The sequence below is a fragment of the Bos indicus genome, chromosome 18, assembly GCF_029378745.1.
Source record: "Bos indicus isolate NIAB-ARS_2022 breed Sahiwal x Tharparkar chromosome 18, NIAB-ARS_B.indTharparkar_mat_pri_1.0, whole genome shotgun sequence".
In the NCBI taxonomy this organism is placed as follows: domain Eukaryota; kingdom Metazoa; phylum Chordata; class Mammalia; order Artiodactyla; family Bovidae; genus Bos; species Bos indicus.
This window is the reverse complement of record NC_091777.1, coordinates 15080870-15104098: the sequence shown is the minus strand read 5'-3', so window position 1 is coordinate 15104098 and position 23229 is coordinate 15080870. Positions and strand designations below refer to the sequence as shown.

The 23229-nt window shown below is 55.7% G+C and overlaps 1 protein-coding gene across 1 annotated transcript; it reads right to left on the bottom strand.

The window, feature by feature from the left end:
* Positions 1-1027: 1027 nt before the first annotated feature.
* Positions 1028-22351, bottom strand: SPG7 (SPG7 matrix AAA peptidase subunit, paraplegin). Its single transcript, XM_070770466.1, has 17 exons — positions 22137-22351; positions 19368-19470; positions 17283-17372; positions 16660-16901; positions 15324-15463; positions 14291-14393; positions 12779-12904; positions 12377-12539; positions 11982-12155; positions 7867-7991; positions 7256-7358; positions 6561-6671; positions 5180-5295; positions 4024-4180; positions 3325-3491; positions 2731-2808; positions 1028-1368 (listed from the first exon to the last, which is right to left on the bottom strand). Exons 1-17 carry the CDS (start codon positions 22317-22319, stop codon positions 1210-1212), a joined length of 2340 nt encoding a protein of 779 aa, XP_070626567.1. The 5' UTR covers positions 22320-22351; the 3' UTR covers positions 1028-1209.
* Positions 22352-23229: the final 878 nt, after the last annotated feature.

The window sequence follows — 23229 nt, the reverse complement described above, 5'->3', positions numbered from 1 at the left end:
CCCTTAGGGAGGCGTGAGGAGCAGCAGGGACGGCTGAGGCCCCACTCCCAGGGCTCTCCTGTGTTTTAAGGACCAGGAGGTGACGTCACCTGTGACAACTCATTTCTGTACATCAGAGCACTGTCCCATCGGCCTCCCCTTGCTGGGCTCCCATGAGCCCACTCCCTGGCAAGCCCTGGGAAGGCAGGCTGCACTTCCTCCACTACAATGAGGTGCCCCTCTTCACCCCACTTAACAGCCTATTCCTGGCTAAGTGTCACCAGACACTGGCTGTTTTAATGTAAAGTACAAGGGGGTGAGCTTGGCCATGTCCCAGTGAGGTCACAGAAGGGCCCCACCCTCCTAACTCCAGGCTGTCTTCAGGAATTAAACAGGATAGGGCAGAGGCAAGGTGTCCCCTCAGGGCCCCTCCTTGGGTGGGCACCTGCACCTGCCCTGTCCCTGTGCTTCTTTGGGGCACTGGGCGTGGGGGCGGCTCCAGGCGCTGGCACAGAAGGGGAAGTAACAAGCAGCAGGTCGTGTCACAGGGGACTGGGGCCCTGAGTGCACCTCGTCTGTCTGTGCCCCCTGCCGCTCCTGAGTCCTAGAAAAGGAAGCTGGTTCCTGCACAGCTGACCTCTCACCCTGCAGACACGGGATCCCTGATCCAGGACACCATCAGGGCAGAGCTGACCACGCAGGAGCACAGGCTTCCCTCCCCATCCTCTAGACATCCGCCAGGGGCCCACGTCCACACTGCAGGAGGTGGCCATGCCTTACTCCTCCAGCCCCAGCGCCTGCCCCTGGCTCTGACCGTGGGCCAGCGAGCCCAGGACAGGGCCCCACAGAGGATAGGCAGCAAGGGGCTCAGAGGTCCTTCCTGTGCAGAGCTGGAGATATTCTGACCAGGTTTCAGGGGCCACGAGGAGCCTCAAACTGTGAAACTGTTCAGCTCCCTCCTGAGATGGGGCCACTCCATGCGCACCTGTGATGAGCACAGGTGACCTTTCCACACGAGGACAACCCATAAACATAGATGAACCACCCATCTCGGCAGAGCCTTTTATTCCTCCAGGCAAGGAAGTCAATAAATAGATCTTGGGGGGTCTTGACCAGCGAGGGCTGAGAGGTGAGGACTGCATGCCCGGCCCCCTGGCCAGCACCAGAACAGGGGTGGTGGTGGGGGCACTACCGGGGCCAAGATGCCTCCTCCCCAAGCAGGGGCAGCTGCTAGGCCCCCTCCTCCTCCCCCGAGTCCTGCTTCTCCCTCTGGGCATCGCTCCACTTCTGCGGCGCGATCTTTTTCTTGGGCCCGTGGGGCGGAGGGCCGATGAGGGCCTCGATGTCCTCGTAGTTGATCACTTCCTTTTCCAGCAGGGCACTCGCCAGCTGGAGGAACAAGAGGGCAGTGTGAGCGGCAGATGGGGGCCCAGACAAGAGCCCTTTGAGAGCAGAGCGCGGAAGGGGGAGGGCCCGGCCTCCCAGACCTGCCACTTCCCAGGGATGCAGCACAGGCGGGCAGCCCATGCAAAGAATCGCTCCCTGTCTCCACCTTAGAGACAAGCCCAGCTGCCAGCCTCGTTAACTTTTCTACTTCCCTTCCTAATCTGTTTATTTTGGGCAACTTGGATTTCTTCTGCAAATGCATGTGAGTGTCAGCATGGAGGGGCAGTGGAAGTGATGTGCAGGATATAGCCCCCAGTGACGGGTTCCCGTCACCCCCACACTGACTGCTCTGACAGCTGGCCCTTGGACAACACAGGCTTGAACTGCAAGGCTCTGCTCGCACTCAGGATTTTCTTCAATGAACCTGACTGCAGGACTGGGGACCTACAAGCGGCAGACGCAGAATTGTGGGCAGGGAGGGCCGACCTGAAGGCGGTGCCCAGGGTAAGTTGTGTGGCACTCAGTCCTGGAACTCCAGGACGGTGCGGGCAGGTCACAGCAGCAGCACAGACTCAGCTCCCATGACAGGGTCCTGGCAGGTTCTGCACTGCCCATGGCTCCACGCAGGCAGGTGTTGCTGGTCTTGAGAACGTGACACCACAGTCCCCACAACGTTGCCTTGAAGAAACAGCTGACCATCCACCAGGAGCTGCCCCTTCACTAGGTCCAGAGACACTGCCTCTGGGGTCACTCCAGACCCAACACCCAGCATCACTGTGAGGACATCACACACAGCCCAACCAGGGTTGCTCCCCACACACTAGACCAGCCCTCATGCTCTGCTGTCTGTAATAGGAGGGGGACTATCCCAGCCAAGAGGGCCTGGCAGACGTGAGCACCGAGAACAGAAGGTGACCTGGGTGAAGTGTGGGCGTGGTGGTCACTGGGTTGCAGAAAACAAGCCTGACTGATGGGGGGAGTGTTCATGGGCTGAGGGCTCTGTGCCATGTTTGCAGCTCCCTGTGCATCTGAAACTCTTCTGAGCTTTAATGTTTAGTGTAAAATTTCCAGAACTTTGAATTGGAAAGGGCTTAAGCCACATCAACCAGACCCACTGCACACTGAAGCTGGTAATGGGCCCGAGGGCTGGCAGCATCCTCCTGTCTGCCCTGAAGAAACTGGCCCTGGCCTGGCAGGTGCGTGACATGAGGCTAAGCAAGGCAGGGAAGATGCTGGATCCAGCTGAGCTGGATGGGGGTCTGTTGGTCATGTGGTTTTCTGGGAAGGGTGAGTGGCTGCATCAGTGTGAAGTGACAGTGGGCCCAGCTCCTGGCAGGCGTGGGGCCGGGGACAGCAGAGGCTCACCGCGTGGAGCTTGTCCAGGTTGTCCCGAAGCACCTGTTCCGTGTGCCTATAGGCAGTGGCCACCAGCAGCCTCGCTTCCTGCGAAGGGAGAAGATGTGTGATGGTCAGGATGGCTGCTGCTGCGCACGGAGTCCCCTGCGGCCTGGCCCCAGCACTAAGGCACATGGAAGAAACTAAGGCACGAGTTCAGAACACGGCCTTTTGCGTCTTACAGGGGACAGGAGAGCACGGCGGCCAAGAGTCTCCTGCCCTCACCCCCACCCCGGGAACCCCCTGTGCAAGGGGCCGCCAGCTCCTGGAGCCTGGGACCCCATTTCATCCTCCACACCCAAGGCTGTCTACGTGCCAGTGCACCAGGCTGCCAGAGCTGTCTGAGGGTGGTGACACTGCCTGGCCATCTCCTCAGGCTGCAGAGATCACAGGCACTGGCTCTGTCCCCGGAGGCATTTATTCGCTGTCCCTGATGGCCCTGTAGCACCCACAGTTCCATCAGGAGCCAGTGGGTCCTTACCCAGAACCTCAGCTCCTGTGGGCACGGGGCCAGCACACCAAACCCCCTCCCCACACACATGGCTCGGGCTGGGAGGGACTAACGTGGTCCATCATCTGCTGGAGGCCCTGGCTGAATGGACGCCGTCCGATGCCCGTGACGCCCTCCTGGGCCTCGGGGAAGGAGACAGGCCCGATGCTGGGTGCCATCCCAAACTGCTTCACCATGGAGTAGGCGATGCGGGTGACCTTCCGCAAGTCGTCCTGTGCCCCTGGAGTGTGGGATCAGAAAAGGAGGTGGTTCCCTGCAACTGCAGGTCAGGGACCCCACCAGCCCTGACAGCAGAGGCAGTACCCAGGGACCACTGTACCCTGACAGCAGAGGTGGGAACCCAGGGAACAACTGTGCCCTGTTGCTGGTCCTTTAAACTTAAAACATTTTTCTTTTCTGTGAAAAAACAACTCGGGGTTTCCCTGGTGGTCCAGTGATTGGGAATCCAGCTGCCAATGTTGGAGGCATGGGTTCAATCCCAGGTCCACGAAGATCCCACATGCTGAGGAGCAGCTAAGCCCATGGGCCACAACTACCGAAGCCCAAGTGCCCCCCAGGGCCCACGCTCAGTAACAAGAAAAGCCACCACAATGAAAAGCCTGCACGCCGCAACCAAGACCAGTGCAGCCAAACACAACCCTTAATGAAATTCAAGATGGCATGTGCATCCCACTACTTAGACCCCTCCACAGATTCCCTCTCCCTCGAGCAAGGGCTGAGGGCACCGAAGCAGCGCAGGAGCTGCTGCTCACCGGAAGTGACCCTGTTGAAAGAGATGGACTCGGATGCACGGCCGCCCAGGGCCATGCACATGCGCTCGAATAGCTGCTCCCTGGTGAAGAGGTGCTGGTCTCTCGGGAGCATCTGAGCGAAGCCCAGGGCTGCATTGGTCCGAGGAGTGATGGACACCTGCACAGTGAGGTGGTCTGTTAGCCAGCAGGACCCAGGCTTCAGAGACGAGGGGGCACAAGATAGTCTTTGCTCAGAGGGTTCGAAGCAAGGAAGTCAATCCGAGGCCCCCATATTTCTAACAGCATTTGCAGAGAAGGGCGTGAGGACCCCACACATGACCACGTGTCCATGAAGGAAAGAACGGTGACGATGAGAGATGAGCCCACATGATAAGGCCGGCCCCGAACAGGCACAGGTCTGAGGGTCACAGCCTTAAGAGGCCACCCCGAGGCTCCGAGGAGTGCACGTCACCACGCTGGCTGGCAGGGACTGGGTGCGAGCGAGAGGACCTTCTTAGCACAACTCGTCTACCTGGCCCTCAGGCACCAAGTGAATGTCCTACATTCATTTTCTTGAGATACTGCATGAAGACACTGATCTTAATTACTGGGTCTTCTCACACGTACACGGGTCTCAGTCACAGCCCTCTGCAGAGGACATGACAGACCAGCCTGAGTAGCGGGGCACCATCCAAGGCAGCCTGACAGCAATGCTCAGCTGTAGCCGACGCCCCTGGGAGACACCTGTACCCAGGTTGCAGCTGCCAGCACAGCCCTCTGTCTGGAGGTCAGGGAACAAGGAGTGAGGGGGGACAGGTCCAAGCGGCAGGCAGTTACAACCCTCAACACGGGGCACCCATGTCCCCAACATGGGCATTGTCCCTGGTGGTCACTCAGGGACCCCCGGTCAGAATGTTACCACCAGGGGTGGCGTCATGGCATTAGCCCTGCCACGTACATAACGTGTGCTGACCTCCTTTCTAAGTCAGCACATCTCAGAGCTGATAGTTCGCCCGGCAGTTCTTATTTCCACAACCTACCATGCAGATGGGGAGGGAGACTGCAGGTCATCATGTGGCCTTCCCACGGTCACCCACCCCCACCCCTCCAGGCACAAAACGTGGGCCTTCCAAAGTGAGCCCAACTGGGCAGCCAGGCTAGGGCTGCCCACACACACCTTCATCACAGCCTCCGTGTGCTCCAGCAGCCAGCCCACCAGGGCGTGGCCCGACTCATGGAACGCAACCACCTTCTGCTCTTCCTTGGAAAGGACTTTGCTCTTCTTGGCAGTCCCTGAAAGAAGATCAGAAAAGTGAGCTCAGGCATCCCAAGTACATGGCAGGCACATTCCTGAGGTGCCAACGCAAAGTCGCCACCGGACTCTCAGCTTCTGTGTCCCCAGCCCAGCCACCCATCCTCTCCCCGGCTGCTCAGACTGTGAGGATGCCGCAGGAGCCTCGCTCAGCCCACTGACCCCACCACTCAAAACTCCGTGGACTGCAGCCCCTTCAACATGGCCCTCGCTGGGCTGCGGGGCCGACGGCATGACCTAGCAGGGCAGCTGCAGCCTGCGACTGTCCAGTCCTCTTACCTGAATCGCTGACCCTTCACCTCATAACCTTTCATTACATCCCCTGCTCAGGTCACTGCTAAGGCCTCACCCACTGTCCACTCGTCGTTACCCCTGAGTAAGCCCTGGGTTCAGGGATGCGACCAGGACCACCTACGCCGCCAGCTTCGAGAGGACGTCCTACGTGCTGGCTGTGGCAGTCGGGCTGTCCCTGGGCCCTGGCGGCTGCCGCGCGGGAGTACCCTGCTCGAGGCGCTGCACGCTCGGGCAGGATTCTGGGCACTCTTCTCTAGTCTTTCCCACTTAGAACACACTTGCTGCAAGCATATTACTTTTCATGCAAAACAACTGGCTTATGTAAACTCTGATCTAGTGAGGAACCTCGAGGCGAGCCCTTCTGTCCTCGCGTACTCGCTGTCCCCACTGCGGAGGGTCTGTCCTAGGTCTGAAAGACTGAGGGGGACGGCCATCTGAGCGAGGCGTGGCTTCCTCGGCATCCCGCTCGGTGCCTTGGGTGGAATTCCATTTAAGGATAAGACACACCATGTCTGGTGTTGCCACAGGGGCTACGGGAGCCCTGGCCTGCTCTCCTCACAGAAGTCCATGCATTCCACATCCAACAGCAGGAAAGCACTGCCCAGACACCGCCCTCTCCTTCCCCCCGACAGGGCACGGAGACCCTGGCATAAAAGGCCTCCTCCTCGACCTCAGGAGCAGCGGCTCCAACTCCTGCCCATGTGGACAGCAGCTGTCCGGCACCGCCCATCAGCTGGTGGGCCGAGGATGCTGAGTTTGCAAGATCCTTCTATATTTCTGTTTCAAGAGCACGCCTGCTCCTGGTCAACAGAGAGTATCTCAAATTAAGGAGAACAAGTCACACCTGACAGAGAAGCAGGAACAGGTGGCCTGTGTTCCCTCTGGGGCAATAATGCCATCACACAATGTCTAGGCCTGCCCCCTCCAGCCCCGTAAAGACGAGTCCGCGTACCGGCCACGACACGCTCCACGGCGTAGTCCAGGTTGGATGTGTGCACAGCCGTGTGCCCCTCCCGCGCCGCGTGCAACGCAGCCTCGTTACAGATGTTGGCAATGTCAGCGCCTGTCAGCACGGGGGTGGGGGGTGTTAGTAGACGCAGAGGTATGGGGGTGGCAGGAGAGCCACCCTGTCCCCCTCGAGCTGCCCCACAGCTGTGCTCAGCAAGCAGCCTCTCTGGACCCCCTCTTTCCTTCCACCCACTGTTTCAGACACACACTGAGGAATGAGAAAGGTTCTTGACACCCATGAGGTTCTAGTTCAGGGTGTTAAAGGTCCAAAGGGAAGAAACTTACACCATGATAACAAGGATTTACACCACGCTAACAGGGGTTTTTATTTACATCCCCCTGTGAAATGAGAACCGTACAGAAAAATCTAGACTTGTGATAACATGGAGAAGGTGGCGGGGAGGGACACGGCCTCGCAGGGTCGCCTCTGGTGGGGAGCAGTGGGAGGGAGCAAGGCTGGGACCACCCTGGGGCACGGGACAGAACCTTGGGGAGGAGTCCCTCTACCCCTGCCTGCTGGGCGCACACCACTCCCACCCCAGCTGTGCTGGCCGAGAAGCCCAGAGCAGGGCTGGAGAGTTCCTGGGGAGGTCCGCTCCCATTGACCCCAGACTAGGACCAGCGCCCCTACGGCCCTACCACTGAAGCCAGGTGTCAGCTCCGCCAGCCGCTGGGAGTAAAAGCTGCTGGCCCGCGTCAGCTTCAGGCTCTTCAGGTGCTGCTCAAAGATCTCCTTCCTTTCCTAAAGGACAGAGGGCAAAGGCCACAGGTCAAAGGCCACGGGACAAAGGCCACAGTGCCGGCTCCCTGCCTGCTGATCAGGAGCCGCTGGCTGTGAGGTCAGCTTCTACTCTCAGAAACCAACTCAAGAGCTGCAAATGATACCTCCACGCGTGTCTCCACGGAAATACTAACCTGCCAGCCACCTGCTACACTCACCCTCCGGACCCTTCCCTGCTCCTGTGGGGTCTCCTGCTCCCTTGGGAGCCACCAGGAAGGCCCAACACCTCAGAGGTGGGTGTCCAAGTTGAGGCCTGAGGCAGCAGGGCCAAGAGGTCCCAGGGCTCACAGCCGTCCACCCCGTCAGGGCCACTGTGCAGCTCACTCTCCAAAGCCACCGGCACATGGGCGTGAGGCTCTGCAAATGCTATCCAAGGAACTCAGCCCAAACGTCTCATCATAAAGGTCAGTGAGAGTCAAAACCAGAAGAAGGGCAGGGAGCCCGGATGGACCAGCAGGGTCGCACTGACCTGCAGCGTGGGAAGGTCGATGAAAACGTGCCTGTCCAGTCGGCCCGGCCTTAGCAGAGCGTTGTCCAAAATGTCAGCTCGGTTGGTGGCCGCCAGGACGATGACGTGGTCGGTGGTACCCATTCCTGGAGGGACAGACAGTGGCCGTGAAGGTGCAGACCCCAACCGGGCAGCTTCCCCAGACCGCCACCGATAGCAACACCACCAGAAAAAATGAGGACCACCCAGTGTGCAAGAGGCACAGCTGCACTGCCGGAAAAGCCAAAGTCTCCCACGGAAACGAGAGGCTTGCTGGAGGCCAGGGCCCTGGACAGACCGGACTCTACTCCCTGGGCCACCTGGGGACAGAGGGGCACCCCCATAGCTTGTCTCAGCCTCCTGCCTGGGCTGCCCCTTAGGGTTCCCCAAATGCCTGCTTGCCACAGGCCAGGGCTATGAACACAGACCGTGAGATTATGTAACAGTGAAAAGACACTGAAAAACGGCAGAAACAAAGGATACAGGAGAAAACAACAGCCATGCCAGGGGCTCCAGGAGGGCGCTCCCGCAGAACGGCCTCTGTCAGCAACCCACCACAGGGCTGGTTTAGGGACTCACAGTTGTGGACACACGAGAGGGTGACACCGTACAGACGTCCCCACGGCTGAGTGCTGACTCCTATGCAGGGCCCACGCTGCAGGCACAGGCCGTATGCTGCCCCCAGTGGCTGGGCACGTGCCCCTCCACTACCATCACCATGAAAACCTCACTGTGCCAGCCCCTCACAACTACTCATCTGTCTGTTCTCTAGAATTCTGTCATTTGCACAATCTCAGATGATTGGATCAGATGATTTATACTCTCTGAGGTGACCCTCTCATTTGGCATAAATCCTGAGGTCCAGTCAGGCAGGCTTGCATAACAACACCTGGTGTCTGCACTGTGGCCGGGTAAGCACACAGAGCTCAGCCAGGCACCCACTGAAGGTCGCACAGGCTCTTTCCAGGGTGTTCAGCAAGGGAACACTGGAGTACCGTGTTCTGTGGACACCGGATCAGCGTGCAGATTGGGCGTGCTCAGTCTGTTCAGAGCCAGCCCGAGAGGCAGCATGCTGTCCACCCCCGCTGCAGGGGGTCAGGTTTGCTTCACGGACTCCTTTTCACAGCTGCTTCACTCACTTGAGGGCCCGGGTTCACAATGGGGTCTGGGATCCAGTCTCCTCATCCTCACCACGTCTGCTGTTGCCACTACCTTGATCAAAGACTGAGTGCACAGCTAAATGACAAGTGATGCGTGTTTGAGGACGGAGTCACGGCCCAGCACTAGAGAGCTGAGAACAGGCTCTGCAGAGGCACTGGCTGCGCTCGCGAGGAGGTGACGGCTCAGCGCGGGAGGACGGTGCTTCAGCAAAACGTGCTGGAGCCGCCGGCATCCACACACACTGAGCCAGGACCAAGAGGCATGCCTCCTGCAGATTCAGCCAACACGGGTCACAGGCTAATGTTTTTCCACATTAGGCCGTGGGAGGGCCACCTGTGGCTCCCTTTGCTTCCTTTCTATTTTTATTGAAGTGTATGTTATTTACAGTGCTCACATACACAACAGTGGCCCCACTATGTTCGCATATACGTATGTACTGATGTACGTTCTCACAGGTTTTCCTCCATCACACGTCATTACGAGGCACTGACTATAGGTCCTTGCTGGTTAGATACTGGGCTTTTCCATGAACTTGGGCAGAATCAAGTCCACGGGGGTGTGGACAGAAATGTCCACCGTGGGGCGTTGAGCTCAAAGGCCTCTCTCTGCCCATCAGGCTGTGAGAGGGGTGGCAGGTGCCCGGCCTCCGCCTGTGTGGTGGGCTTCCTCTAGCGCTGGCTTCCCACGGCCAGCGCCCACTCCTCCCCGAGGGGTGACAAAGGCTCCTCAGTTGCCCCTGCAGGCGGAAGAGGCTCAGCTGTCTCTGTGCACAAAGGCCCCTTCGCAGCAGCCCAGCCTTGCCAGGGCTTCTGGGGGGTGTCCGAGGAGGGAGCAGGGACTCTCACGGCTGCAGCAGAGCCAGAAGAAGTCACCCCCCTGCCAGCAGCACAGAGGAGCAGAGAAGGTGCCAGCTGGGAATGCTTCCTGGGGGTGCACGTTGCCTGGAGGGTTGGTCTCTGGCTTCAAGTGCAAACAACAACAGGAGCAGGGGTGGGGGGATTGTTGCCCTAGGGCCACAAGGGAGTCCCCCCATCACCTGCACAAGGTCACGACTAGGCGCAGGGCTGTGCTTTAGCCTGACGACATGTCAGGAAACCCCTGCTCCGAGAGGAGAGGGGCACCCCACCATGTCCCTGCACCGCCCCCACGAGAGTGGCTTCAAGATGCTCTGCCCATGTCCCATAGGAGCACCACGTTGCCCATCTTTCTAAAGAGAGCCAGAGGTCACAGTCCTGTCTGCACTTCTGACAGCAGACTCATCACATCTTACAATGGGATATCTGGGGAGCAGGAGTCTAACTTGCACACGAACAGACGGCACACTCAGGATCCAGCCGCTCATAGCCCAGCACACAGGGAGGGGCCGGTCAGAGCCGGGGGTGGGGTGGGAGGCAGACCCCACTGGGGACCCCATCCCCAAGGAGCATCTCATACAGCCATGTCTCAGGTCCACAGTTCTTGGGCACGTCCTCCCCAGGAAGACGGCCCCTCAGACCTTGACCATGGGGCAGAGACCCTGAGCTGTTCTGACTGACACACCCAGATGCAGAGAGGGATGGGGGTCTGCAGGGGCACCCCCAGATGCAAACGGTCCTCAGGCCCTGACGAGGCCGCCCTTTCCTCGCCCTGTGAGAAATCACTTTGATTTTGAACCTGCGGGGCTTTCACATGATGAAACACTCCCGTGTATCAGCCCCTGACCTGCCCAGCTGCAGGCCTGAGTCCCGGCACCAGGGTCAGGGGGCGTGGGCGCCAAGGCCAGCTGCATGGCTCTTGCCAACACACGGGCTGGACCTCGCTCTAAGGACGTCCTTTCCCAGGCCTGACCTGGAGGAAGTGTCACAGCCACAAGGGCAAGGAGGGGGAGTCAGGCCCAGGCTGGAGAAGACTAAGGAGACAAGACACTGAGGCAACACGAGCCTGCCCTGGGCCCTGCAGAAGCGCACATCTGCCCAACACCCACGTCACGCCTCTTCCATGTAGGCCTTCAGGCTGCGGCGGGGGGGGGGGGGGGGCGGGGGGTAGGACGCTTATAGGAATTCTGACTGCTTCTGCAGTGCTTTTGTAAGTCTGAGACTTTGAAAATAAGAGGCTAAAAAAAGTTTCACCTTTAGCCACAATACAACCATAATCCATTGCCCCACACACTGGTCACCAGATCCACCATCCCAAACACTAAGAATACTTTAAAGAGGAAAATAAATACACCAATAAATGGTTCTCTTAGGACCAAAACTACTTTGAGAAAAAAGCATCTTTCTCATCTACAAGACCTAGAACAGAACTAGAATTCTGATTAAAGAAAACTTACAGATGGGTCCTGCACAGCTGGAGCATGGGGAGGGGAGAATGTGCAGCTGATATTTAATGGGGACAGTTTGTGTTTGGGAAGATAAGAAAGTTCTGGAGACGGACTGTGGTGATGGTTATACAACACTGGGAACGTACTTTCAGCCATTAAACTCTGCACTTAAAAATGGTGAAAATGGCTTAATTTTATGGTTTGTATACTTTATTATAAACAACACAAACACATAATATTTACACACACACCCCACCAAAGAGGATCTTACAGGAGTAGCTCAAAAAGAAAAACAACTCCATTAAAAAACTGTGTGGCAGCCAGTTCCAGAGGTCATCTCAAGGACAGCTGACACAGAGGCCCTGGCAGTGTACCTGAGGCACCCACTGTACCCACGCTGGGCACAGAGACTCCTGTCAGCATGACCCCTGGCCCCCTCTGAGACTGACGACCACTGTCATGACCTGACCCCACTTGATATTCCCAGCTTTCCTTTCTTGTTTCACTACTGCCCTGACTTTGGGAAATTGAAAGCTATGTTTTTGGTTACCTCCTGCTGGAGAAGAGCTCCTGGTGCTGACACACCCTCACTGTCCACGAACATCCCTGCCGATCCCAGCCCCACGGTACTCACCGTCCATCTCCACCAGCAGCTGGTTGAGCGTCTGCTCCTCCTCTGTGTTGGAGAAGCCGGACACAGCGGTGGAACGCTTCTTGCCCACGGCGTCGATCTCGTCGATATACACGATGCAGGGGGCCCGGGCCCGGGCTTCCTTGAAGAGGCTCCGCACACGGGCCGCACCGAGGCCTGAGGACACAGAGGACGGGGAAGTGGACAGGTCATGGCACGAGCCCTGCTCTCAGGGAAAGCCCAGTAGGTGGCCTCTGGCACACATGGGCTGGCCTGTTCCCTCCTGGACTCCCCAGGATGTCAGCACCTGCTCCTTCCATGCCCATGACTCCCAGACACGGGTCTCATGTTTCCACCTTCACCCTCAAAGCCCCCAATACGCAGCCAGGTGGGCCCACCTCCAATGACCTCCACGAACTCTGGGCCAGCCATTGCCAGGAAGGGCACCTGGGCCTCCGTGGCCACTGCCTTGGCCAGCAGCGTCTTCCCGCAGCCGGGGGGGCCGAGCAGCAGTGCGCCCTTCGGGACTTTGGCACCAAGTTGAAGGAAGCGCTCCGGGCTCTAGGAGAGCAGCAGAATGCAGGCTGATCTCTGGGCTCCAGAGAATCATCCAGACACGACCCTTGGAAGGCTTGGGTCCTGAACTGGTCCCGTCCATACGGCTCAGGGAGAACAGAGTGCTCCGCCGTGACAGTGACAGGCCGCGCAGGGCACCATTGGTCTGGGCTGAGCAGGGGACGCACCGGGAGCGCAGCATCAGGCCAGGCAATCCCCCTGCCCACCATGCCCTGTGTGCTCACCTTCAGATAATCCACGAACTCCTTGACCTCCAGTTTGGCTTCATGCATTCCTGCCACATCTTTGAAGCTGACTCCTTTCCCCATCTTGCCATCCACAATCGTGAAACGAGCCATTTTCAGCTGATTCTGGGCAGAAAGATAGAGGGCGGAGCCCTATGCAGCCCAGCGGGGCAGGGCGAAGGAGCCGGGGCGCCGGTTCACCTGCACGTCCTCCCACCCCTCCACTCGCTCAGATGGCAGGGAAGGGCACAGTCCAGACACATGAAGGCGGTGACAGAGGCTGCCTGGCACTGAGCAATCTACCCTAAAGGAAAAAGCTTCCCACGTTAACCCAGTGATTTAACAGAGTCCGTGTGGGAGTGTTCTTATTTCTCTATGTGACTTTCCCCATTAGTCTCTGACTTCTTTTACTGATTTATATAAAAGTTACCTGCTAATGCTACTGCTAAGTCGCTTCAATCGTGTCTGACTTTGCGTGACCCCATAGACGGCAGCCCACCAGGCTCCCCCGTCCCTGGGATTCTCCAGGCAAGAACACTGGAGTGGGTTACCATTTCCTTCTCCAATGCATGAAAGTAAAAAGTGAAAGTGAAGTCGCTCAGTCGTGTCTGACTCTTAGCGACCCCATGGACTGCAGCCCACCAGGCTCCTCCGTCCGTGGGGTTTTCCAGGCAAGAGTACTGGAGTGGGGTGCCATTGCCTTCTCCTAAAAGTTACCTAAAGACACTCAATTCTGCAAGTGTTGGTAAAAATGTCACCTCGTCAATTTTTGGCAAGCAATCTGGCTGGACAGATAAGCTCTCAGTGAGCAGCTCACCTCAGCCAGAATCTCCTTCAGCTCTCAAAAGAGGCAGTGTGTAGAATTCGTCACAGCATTATTTAAGTACAACAAAAAAACAGTCCAGAATGTGCAAGAATTATCACATTGGTTGAGCCAGGTATACTGCACCCCAGGAGACACCACGCTGCCCAGTGTGGATGCAAATCCAGAGCTCCCAAGGGCCCATTCAGGGAGAGACAGGGGCACTCTACCCCCACAACCCCGGTTCCCAGGAGGGCCTCCTCTATGGCCTGTGGCTGACGTGCCTGATGAGCCAGGTACGACTTGACAGGGAGGGCACACTGCGCCGAATGCACTGGAACAGGAGGATACTTGTGGAGTGTATTAAGGTTGTTCTTTTGAAGACAACCTTCAAAGATGTCTCAGCTAGTACATGAACCCCCCAAAAGGCAAGCCCGGCTGAGAGGGAAGTGCAGAGCACACTGTAGTATGGACCCCCTTGGGTTCAGCCCCTCCCACATCACCAAAGGGGCCTTGGCTAGAGCTGGGGAGCCAAGCCCCCGTGTCAGTCAAACAGAAGGAAAGAGGAGCTGCCAGACGACATCCAGATAGGCCTTTGACAGGCTAGTATCCACCATGCACCCATCCTGCCGTTTACAGGAGAGGGTTCAGCCCCAACACAGACAAAATCCCAATGGCACAAGTTCAGGGGAACAATGTGCACAACTTACAAAAGCACTGAATCCGCCTTCCCGTCCTGTCATCCCAGCCAGACGGAAAACATACCACAGGATGGCCAGGCCCACGGCCGTCATCCCCAGGGCGTAGAGGGCACTGGCGGGAGAGACAGGCGGGCAGAGGCTCAGGCGCGGCTCCGGGCAGCGCCGACGCCTCACCCAGGCTGGGCCCAGACCTCCCAGAAGGAAAAGGACTCCTTCGCTCTGAGACCAACCTGTGGAGCCAGCACTGAAAATGCATCTCATCCAGTTCTCACCACCTCCTTTCCTTCATATGTTGCCCAGGTCTGGGTACCGCGGTGCTGAGCAGGCAGCACCAACCAGGCGTGAAGCCAGAACCACCACCCACTGTCCAGAGCCCTGGACAGCTCATGCCCACCAAGAGCAGCTCTTCACCATCCATGCATTTTGCTTTCAAAAGTAGGCCACCGCTTTGGGTCACTAAGCGAAATCAGCCTAACAGTACAAAGAGCAAACCCTGGGGCCTCACCCCCAGATGAAGAGGGGTGTGCCCCCACGCCCTAGAACAAGCAGAGGTGCTGCCTGGGGGCCCTGCCCCCTGAGGAGCTGGAGCTGTGACAGACACGCGGCACTTCCCAGATGCCGCCAGTCCCCATGAGGGGACACAGCCCTATGCACACCATGGTCCCAGCACCCAGCTACACGCCCAGGCCTATCGAGTAACTGGCTCCCCCTCAGAAGGGTGCAGATCCCACCACCCGTAGGCCCTGCACGGAACCAATAGGTTCCCAGGAACATCTGCTTCTCCCTTCCCCGCCCCACTTTCCTGTTTGCAGATGGCAGCAAACCCACCCTGCGCTAAACAAGAAGCACCACAGACCACTGGAGCAGTGACCAAGGAACTCCAGGCTTCCCGCCCCACGCCACCCACTCCAGGCCTGCCTCCACCAGGGGCTCAGTTCACTGAGGGCACAGCCAGTGTGAGACTCTGTTTGGACTTTTTGTCTCTCACGTCACAAAGTGAAGCCTGGTTTAATTCAGAGGCCCCCAGAAACGACCAACCTACTTTCCAAAGAATCCCGTCCGCTTGTAGGAAACTGGAATCCTGTCCTTGCCTTCGATATTCAGCTCATCCTCAGCTGCTCGAAGCTTCTCTTCAAATTTGTCGATGTTTGCCACCTGCATTCGGTACATCAGTGCCAGCCGCTGGGGGCAGAGAGCAGAGGCACGTGAGAGTGACAAACAGGCCAGACGGCTGACCCTGAGGACAGAGAACGGTGCCCCCGCCACACTGCGGACAGCTACAGGGCTTCAGAAGCAGACGCCTGCTGCTCAGCAACCTCCTCCACATCTAGAAAGCTATTGTTTCCTCAAACACAATTACAGTGAAATGTTCACTAACAGAAGGTTTTGAGCAAATGCAGGGCAGCACATGCGACTGAAACTCAGCCCCAGGCTGGCACTCTGCTGGAGGGCAAAGCAGACCCTGGCAAGGAGCCTGAAGTGTGGGATCCAGACCCGCAGTCACCCTCCAAAAGTTCACTGTTTGCCTGTCGGCTGGACCTGACAGTCAACCGAGGCAGCTCCTCGGTCCTCAGGGAGACAAGAGGCTAAGGAAGAGGAAGTGGGTGGCACTTCCTGGAGGCTAGAGGGAAGATCTCATCACTGCCACCCTGGCCCACATCAATCATCTTTCCAGCAGCCATGCTTTCCAGAGGAAATTGTCCACTCTTGATTCTAAGCTCTCTAGTGTGAAGGTCTCATCATTGCCACCCCAGCCCACATCAATCATCTTTCCAGAAGCCATGCTTTCCAGAGGAAACTGTCCTCTCTGATTCTAAGATCTCTTGGAACTTAAACAGAGCAACCAGATCTCCCTCTGCTCTGAAGTCTCTTCAAAGTCTAGCAAGACGACCATCATTATAAGTGGTCAGGCTCCACTTCAGAGGTTAAAGGGCCAGGTCCTCACAGCAGGGTCCACCCAGCCAGGTTCCAGCGCTGTCACAGGTTACCTTTCCACTCCCCAATGCCAGATCCGCTACTGGGGTGAAGCCCACAGACCCTTCTGCCTCTCCCCTGCCCGCACAGCAGGGGGCCACCTATGGTGGGGAGGAGCAGGGTCCCTCTCCTCTGCCCCCTTTCTTTCCTGCTCCTTCCAAGGGCCAGTCCTTGCCAACCTGTCTGTCTGCAACCTGTCCCAGCCCGAGGGGTTCCACCTCGACAGCCCCACCACCTCCCTCCTGCTGCTCACATGCCATGTGGACCCTGGACATTCGCTGCCACCCTCCCGGCTCTTCCCGAGGGCCACATGGCCTTGCCCCCTTCTCAAAGCCTCCAGGCTCCTCCTTAAATCAAGACACTCACGGCTCGCTCTAAGCAACCCCCGCTGGCGCGGCACTCACAGGCCGCCCAAACACCACGGCACCGGGGTGCAGGTACACCTCCACCACGTCGCTCTCGGGCACCACTTGCACCCGCTGCACCTCGCCCTTGGCCAGCATCTCGTGCACGAAGTCATTCCAGGAGATGTTGCCTCCACTGGAGCCCAGCGCATTGAGCAGACTCATGATCACTGCGATGACGAAGAGGGTGCGCAGCCGCTCTCGGTACATCTGGTCCTCGCGCTCCCTGCGCCTGCGCTCCTCTGCAGGTGGGGAGCAGGCGTGAGAGGAGGGCGGAGCTCGACGTCCAGGCCCCGCGCCCCGCCTCCGCGGCCCTCCCCACCCCCACCCTACACCCGCACGAGGGCTCTGCACCCTCTGTGCTTAGTTGCTCAGTCTACACTTGGCCAATATTACAACAAAGTGCCTAATTACAAGCTGTTCAAGGTCACGAACATTCCTGTTCACTGAGGTCCCATCTGCTTAGATAACATGAAACCATTTTTAAAGTAAAAAACCTCCCCGGGGTACTTCCCTGGCAGTCCTGTGGCTAAGACTGCCCTTCCAATGCAGGAGGCACGGGTTCCATCCCACAGGTCCCCGGGGGAAGCAGCCCCTCTGCCCAAAAAATTAGACTGATATACCTTCGTCATCCTCAGGGCTCCTCCCCTTGGCTTTATCATTGTCCTTGGTCTTCTGCTTTCTCCTCGAAGTGTTAAAATAGTAAGTGCCTCCTACAAGAAATGGGGAAAGTGCTTAACAGCAACCAGACCTGCAATTACAGGGAGACATTCAGGACAAAGGGCTTCCCTGGTGGCTCAAACGGTCAATAATCTGCTTGCAATGCAGGAGACCTGGGTTCAAACCCTGGGTTGCAAAGATCCTCTGGAGACGGGAATGAGAGCAAAAGTGTTTAGCCACTCAGTCATGTCCAACTCTTTGTGACCCCATGGACTTAACTTTCCCCCTTGGAACCCGTCAGGCTCTTCTGTACATGGGATTTCCAGGCAAGAATACTGGAATGGGTTGTCATTCCTTTCTCCAGGGGATCTTCCCGACCCAGGGATCATACCTGGACCTCCTGCAGTGCAGGCAGAATTCTTTACCATGTGAGCCACAGTGGAGACCAGAAAGGAATGGCAACCCACTGCAGTATTCTTGACTGGGCAATTTCATGGACAGAGGAGCCTGGCGAGCTACAGTCCATGGGGTTGCAAAGAGATGGACATGACTGAGCACTAACACATACACTCAGGAGAAGAGGACGCTTCCAGACAACCAACAGAACATAAACTATCGAGAACCTACCTGCACAGGATTTAGAAATTTGGATGATCGTTCTTGGTACAATCTTTACTCACTATAAACGATAAACCACTTCAACTGAAGGTAAGTGTTTTTATAACTTAAAATAGCCAACATGATGGAATAAAAGTTATGACCATAAACTTGAGAAAGTGTCATGGGTCTGTGGGAGAACCACCCTTGCCACACACACAGTCGCCTGCAGTGAATTAAACAAACGAGCAGCACAAGCAGCTGTGGCACAGCAGCGCCTGCTCCACGCACTGAGGCTCTCGCTTGTCCCCATCAGCACTTAGAACGGGGGAGAGTGCCTCAGAAAGTCACTGGGCTGCACCTTCCTTCACAGATACTAACAAAATCACAAATAAAACCGCCTCTGTGTCCACCAGACACAGGGCTGTTGGGAGGGTGAGGGCTTGCCGCTGGGGGCACGTGTGGGCTGCTGGGACTGGGTAGGCACAAGGCTGCTTGTCTGCAGCAGTGGAAGATTCTACTGTTTTCCTGTTCCAAATGAATAAAGCGGGGAGTAAAAACATAGGTGTCAACCCTTACAGGCCTTTGACTTAAGTTAAGGAGACAGCAGGGGGCTTCTTCTGTGGTCCAGTGGTTAAGATTCCCCCTTTCAGTGCAAGGGCGCAGGTTCCATCCCTGGTCTAGGAGCTAAGCTCCCATATGCTACAGGGTGCAGCCAAAAGTTTTTAGAAAGAGAGCAAGAGAGACAGCAGGATATCACAAGATGTCATGAAAACAGTGCAACTCCAGTGTAAAATTAAGTTATGTTTACTTAATTTCTGCACATAAACCAGACACAGTTTGTAGCTTCGTACCACTGCTGGAGCTCACTACAGAACATGAAAATGTTAGTTGCTCAGTCACGTCCGACTCTTTGTGACCCCATGGACTGGAGCCCGCCAGGCTCCTCTGCCGATGGAATCTCCAGGCAAGAATGCTGGAGTGGGTAGCCATTCCCTTCTTCAGGGGATCTTCCCAACCTAGGGATGGAACCCATATTCTCCTGAATTGCAGGCAGATTCTTTACTATCTGAGCCACCAGGGAACATGAAAAACCTTTGTCAAGCAGCCCTTACTAAGCTTGTAGCTCCTTAGTAAGCATTACTGGAGCTGGCTACAGAACATGAACAACCTTTGACAAGCAGCCTAATCATGGCCAGAATTTTTAAAAAAAGAAGAGACAACTCAAAATAAGCAAAAATGGCCTGTTCTGACCTTAGACAATTTTTGTCTAAGTTTTTCCTTCTCAAAAACTTCACTTCAGAGCCATCTGAGGGCTCACACTGGGTAGCAGTCGAAGGGCCTCTTAGTGATTTCATTTTTTCTGACAATGTCAAACAAGCAGTTCTCTGAATTTATTCACAAATGCCACATGTTCTGCCTGTCACTTCTGTCTTTTCAAAGATACAAACCTAGAAGTTTCCAGAGTCCAACTGGATTCTGTACAATGTGCTGTTTCACCAACAATCTGCTGATTCCTTCAAAGGTAGGGGTTAGCAGTCGCAACTGGAAACTCTGAAGAGAAAAGAAGGTCACAGAGCCTCAATTACACGGACGCCACCGCACAGCTGGCACTGCAAACTCACCCCCGATACAAAATTTTTCCTGAAAGCGCCAAGATTCATTTATGTAATATTTCCACTGCCCTGAAATATGAACCAATAATCTGAGCATTATTTCAAAGTTTTACCATAACATCAAAAGAAAAAAAAGTTCCAAATGTCAACAGCAAGCAAGCAAGTCAAAGAAACGCTGAAATGGAGGTGCGGAACACTGGCTGCTGTTGTGTGCCCCAGGGCTCCTTCAGGACACAAGCAGTAAAGGCTTCACTGGTTGTCCAGACCTTTTGCTCCCAACATCTCCAGACAACCGTGCCTTGTGGAACATTCCCAGGAAGTCCAATTTCCCACTTGAATATGGTCAATGGTCCAACTTAACTTTTTCTATCTCAGTGGTAGCAATTTCTCCATTGACTTATTTATTTTAAGGGCTTCCGTGGTGGCTCAGATGGCAAAGAGTCTGGCTGCAATTCAGGAGACCAGGGTTCGATTGCTGGGTTGGGAAGATTTCCAGGAAAAGGGAATGGCTATCCATTCCAGTATTCTTGCCTGGAGAATTCCAGGGGCAGAGGAGTCTAGCGGACCATAGTCTAGGAGTTCCCAAAGACTGAGTGACTAACACACTTAACATACATACATTTATTTTAAATTAGTTCATCCCTGGTCGGCTGCTATTATGAAGAAAAGTAACTCCTTACCAAAGGAGTATGCTACATATAATTTCCTGTTAGCAATAGGTTAAAAATTCCTAGTACATACAATTATTATCCAGTTTAATTAATACTACTATACTTGGTTCAGTGATGGCCAGGAGGCATGTAAGGGAGAACCACAGAGAGGTGGACTGGGCACCATAAACGAGGAACAGTGTGTCAGGCACAGCACACACAAAAGTCATTCTTCAAAGTCAACCCTAAACGCTGTTTGTTTAAACCAGATTATGTTATTACTGTTCTAGTTGTTAGTGAGGTAATCTGTTAAGTATCCACAAGTACGTGTGAATTGCCTACTTCAGTCCTTGCTTATTTTCACAGAATAATCAAGTCTGACTAAAATTAATGAATTATGATTTTCCTTCTCAATAGAATCAAAAACAAAAACAAGTGTAATATATCCATTCAGTTCAGTTCAGTTCAGTCACTCAGTCGTGTCCGACTCTTTGCCACACCATGGATTGCAGCACGCCAAGCCTCCCTGTCCATCACCAACTCCCAAAGTTTACTCAAACTCATGTCCACTGAGTCAGTGATGCTATCCAACCATTTCATCCTCTGTCGTCCCCTTCTCCTCCTGTCTTCAGTCTTGCCCAGCATCAGGGTCTTTTCCAATGAGTCAGTTTTTTGTATCAGGTGGCCAGAGTATTGGAGTTTCAGCTTCAGCATCAGTCCTTCCAATGAATATTCAGGACTGATTTATTTTAGGATGGACTGGTTGGATCTTCTTGCAGTCCAAGAGACTCTCAAGAGTTTTCTCCAACACCACAGTTCAAAAGCATCAATTCTTCCACACTCAGCTCTCTTTATAGTCCAACTCTCACATCCAAACATCACTACTGGAAAAACCATAGCCTTGATGAGACAGACCTTTGTTGGCAAAGTAATGTCTCTGCTTTTTAATATGCTGTCTAGGTTGGTCATAACTTTTCTTCCAAGGAGTAAGTGTCTTTTAATTTCATGGCTGCAGTCATCATCTGCAGTGATTTTGAAGCCCCCCAAAAGTGAAGTCTGCCACTGTTTCCCCATCTACTGCCATGAAGTGGTGGGACCGGATGCCATGATCTATAGTTGTTCACAGACTCAGAAAGGGTGTAGAATAGGATTATTGTATGAAATTGGTCCTCATCTTATGGTAAAATACAATAATACATTACAACCTAAAATGTGAGGGTTGGGGTCCTAAGAGAGGGCTAAAAAAATCAGTGAAAAAAGCACTTAGGGTCTGTTTCCAGAGTGAAATGTTAACATTAACAGGGCCTGGAACACAGCCTTGACACAGAGGGTCAATGAATGTGTGTCCATAACATGGCAAGCTACACGATAAGAGTAAAATACACTTACAATGCTCACACGAAAAACAGCTCAGAGCAATTGGAAGGCGCTAGAATTCATCCTGGAGTGATCTGATCTATATGAATGCAAATAATCCTCTGCTAGATATTCGTGAAACTCTTACTCGATTCAATTTCAAAACGCCAGGAAGATGCGCAAAAAATATCAATATACGAAACAAGCCCTGTTGTTTAGTCACTAAATCCTGTGTGACTCTTTGCGACCCCATGGACTGTAGCCCGTTAGGCTCTTCCGTCCATGGGATTTCCCAGGCAAGAATACTACAGTGCTTTGCCAGTTCCTTCTCCAGAGATTTTACCCACGCAGGGTACCATCCTGCATTGGCAGGCTGGTTCTTTACCACTGAGTCACCAGGGAAGCCCGAACAAGGGCTTTAAAAGTCCAACTGTGCGGCTTCGCCCCTGATTTCTCCCTTGGGCTGCCCGCCGGCCTCGCCGCCCGCCTCTCCTCCAGTTGCAGGCAGGAGATGCCTCTCGGAAGACGAAGCCGAAGCGGCGGAGAGCATATTCCAAATTACCATCTCAAACGTCGCTGCCGGAGGCCCGTACGTTACCTGCAGGGCTCGGCCTCCAGGCCCGATGGGGCCCATCGGAGGCCTGTGGACGTCATTCGGCCACCTCCACTTGGCTCCGGAAGTGCAGCCTGGGCTCCAGCCCGAGTAGGGGCACCGCAGCCTCCCCGGACCCGGTCCCGGACCCGGGCGGAGAGCGCGCAGCAGCAGCCACGCGGCCGCCATGTTGACCCGGAAGCTGCGCCTGCGCTATTGGGGGTGCGGTGGGCGGGGGGTGGGGGGGCGGTGGTGTCTCCGCGGGGCGCCTGCGCGGTCGGGCGTCTTCCCGGCGCCTGCGCGGTCGGGCCTCTTCAAGTCAGGCCTGTTGGTCAATCCTCGGTACCCCGCGATCGGGTTCCGTGACCGAGCGATCCGCTGCAACTCTAATCCAGCTGGGATTCTTTAGCGGGTTTGAACTGCCACTTTGTACTGCGAGTACAAGCGCTGCGCGTAGAACTGCAGCCTGGCGCGCCCCGAGTGAGGGCATCAGACGCCGCTCCAGGTCGCGGCTCCCGGGAGGACTTGGCTCAGCGGGTCCAGGGGCTGCGGAGTGAGCCCGGGAGCCGGAAGGGAGCGGACGTGCGCAGATGGCGGGGCCCGCCTGAGGCCCTGATCCCGACTTCGGGCCCAAACCCTGACCCCCGACTCCCGCCTCGGATCCAGACTCTGAGTCCGACTCCCACCTAGACCCAGGCCCCTGACTCCTACCCCGCCGCAGTCTTGGCGCGAGGAGGATGCTGCGGAAGGGAAGTTTCGCTCTTCCGGGCTCTGGCCGCAGAGCCTGCCCGGCTGGTGCCCCAAGGGCCCTGTGTACGGAGAGGAAAAGGAAAGGGCTTAGGGTAAGAGCAGGGACTTAAGGGTAGCTGAGCCAGCTCCCGGGCGCGAGCAGCCGGCAGTCTTGTCCTACAGATGCTTAATTTTGAAGAGGTAACCGTCTCCTCCACTATTCTTTTCTCCTGAAGACAGGCCGACTCCCTCTAGAAGTCATGCCTAGCTCTGGATCATGGCCTAGGAGACTGTAGTCCACTCCATCTCTGGGAGAAGGGGGGGAGTCTGTGGTTTTATCCCTGGGATTTCGGACCCCAGGCTCCCTGCG

What these genes read in the sequence shown, in the direction of transcription:
- SPG7 (XM_070770466.1), bottom strand. Translation starts at nt 22,319, where the DNA reads ATGGCGGCCGCGTGGCTGCTGCTGCGCGCTCTCCGCCCGGGTCCGGGA. An exon ending in AAGGCGGATTCAGTGCTTTT is followed by an intron (nt 12,905 to 14,290) that starts GTAAGTTGTGCA and finishes CTTTCTGCCCAG; the next exon opens with AATCAGCTGAAAATGGCTCG. An exon ending in AGTTCGTGGATTATCTGAAG is followed by an intron (nt 12,540 to 12,778) that starts GTGAGCACACAG and finishes CTGCTCTCCTAG; the next exon opens with AGCCCGGAGCGCTTCCTTCA.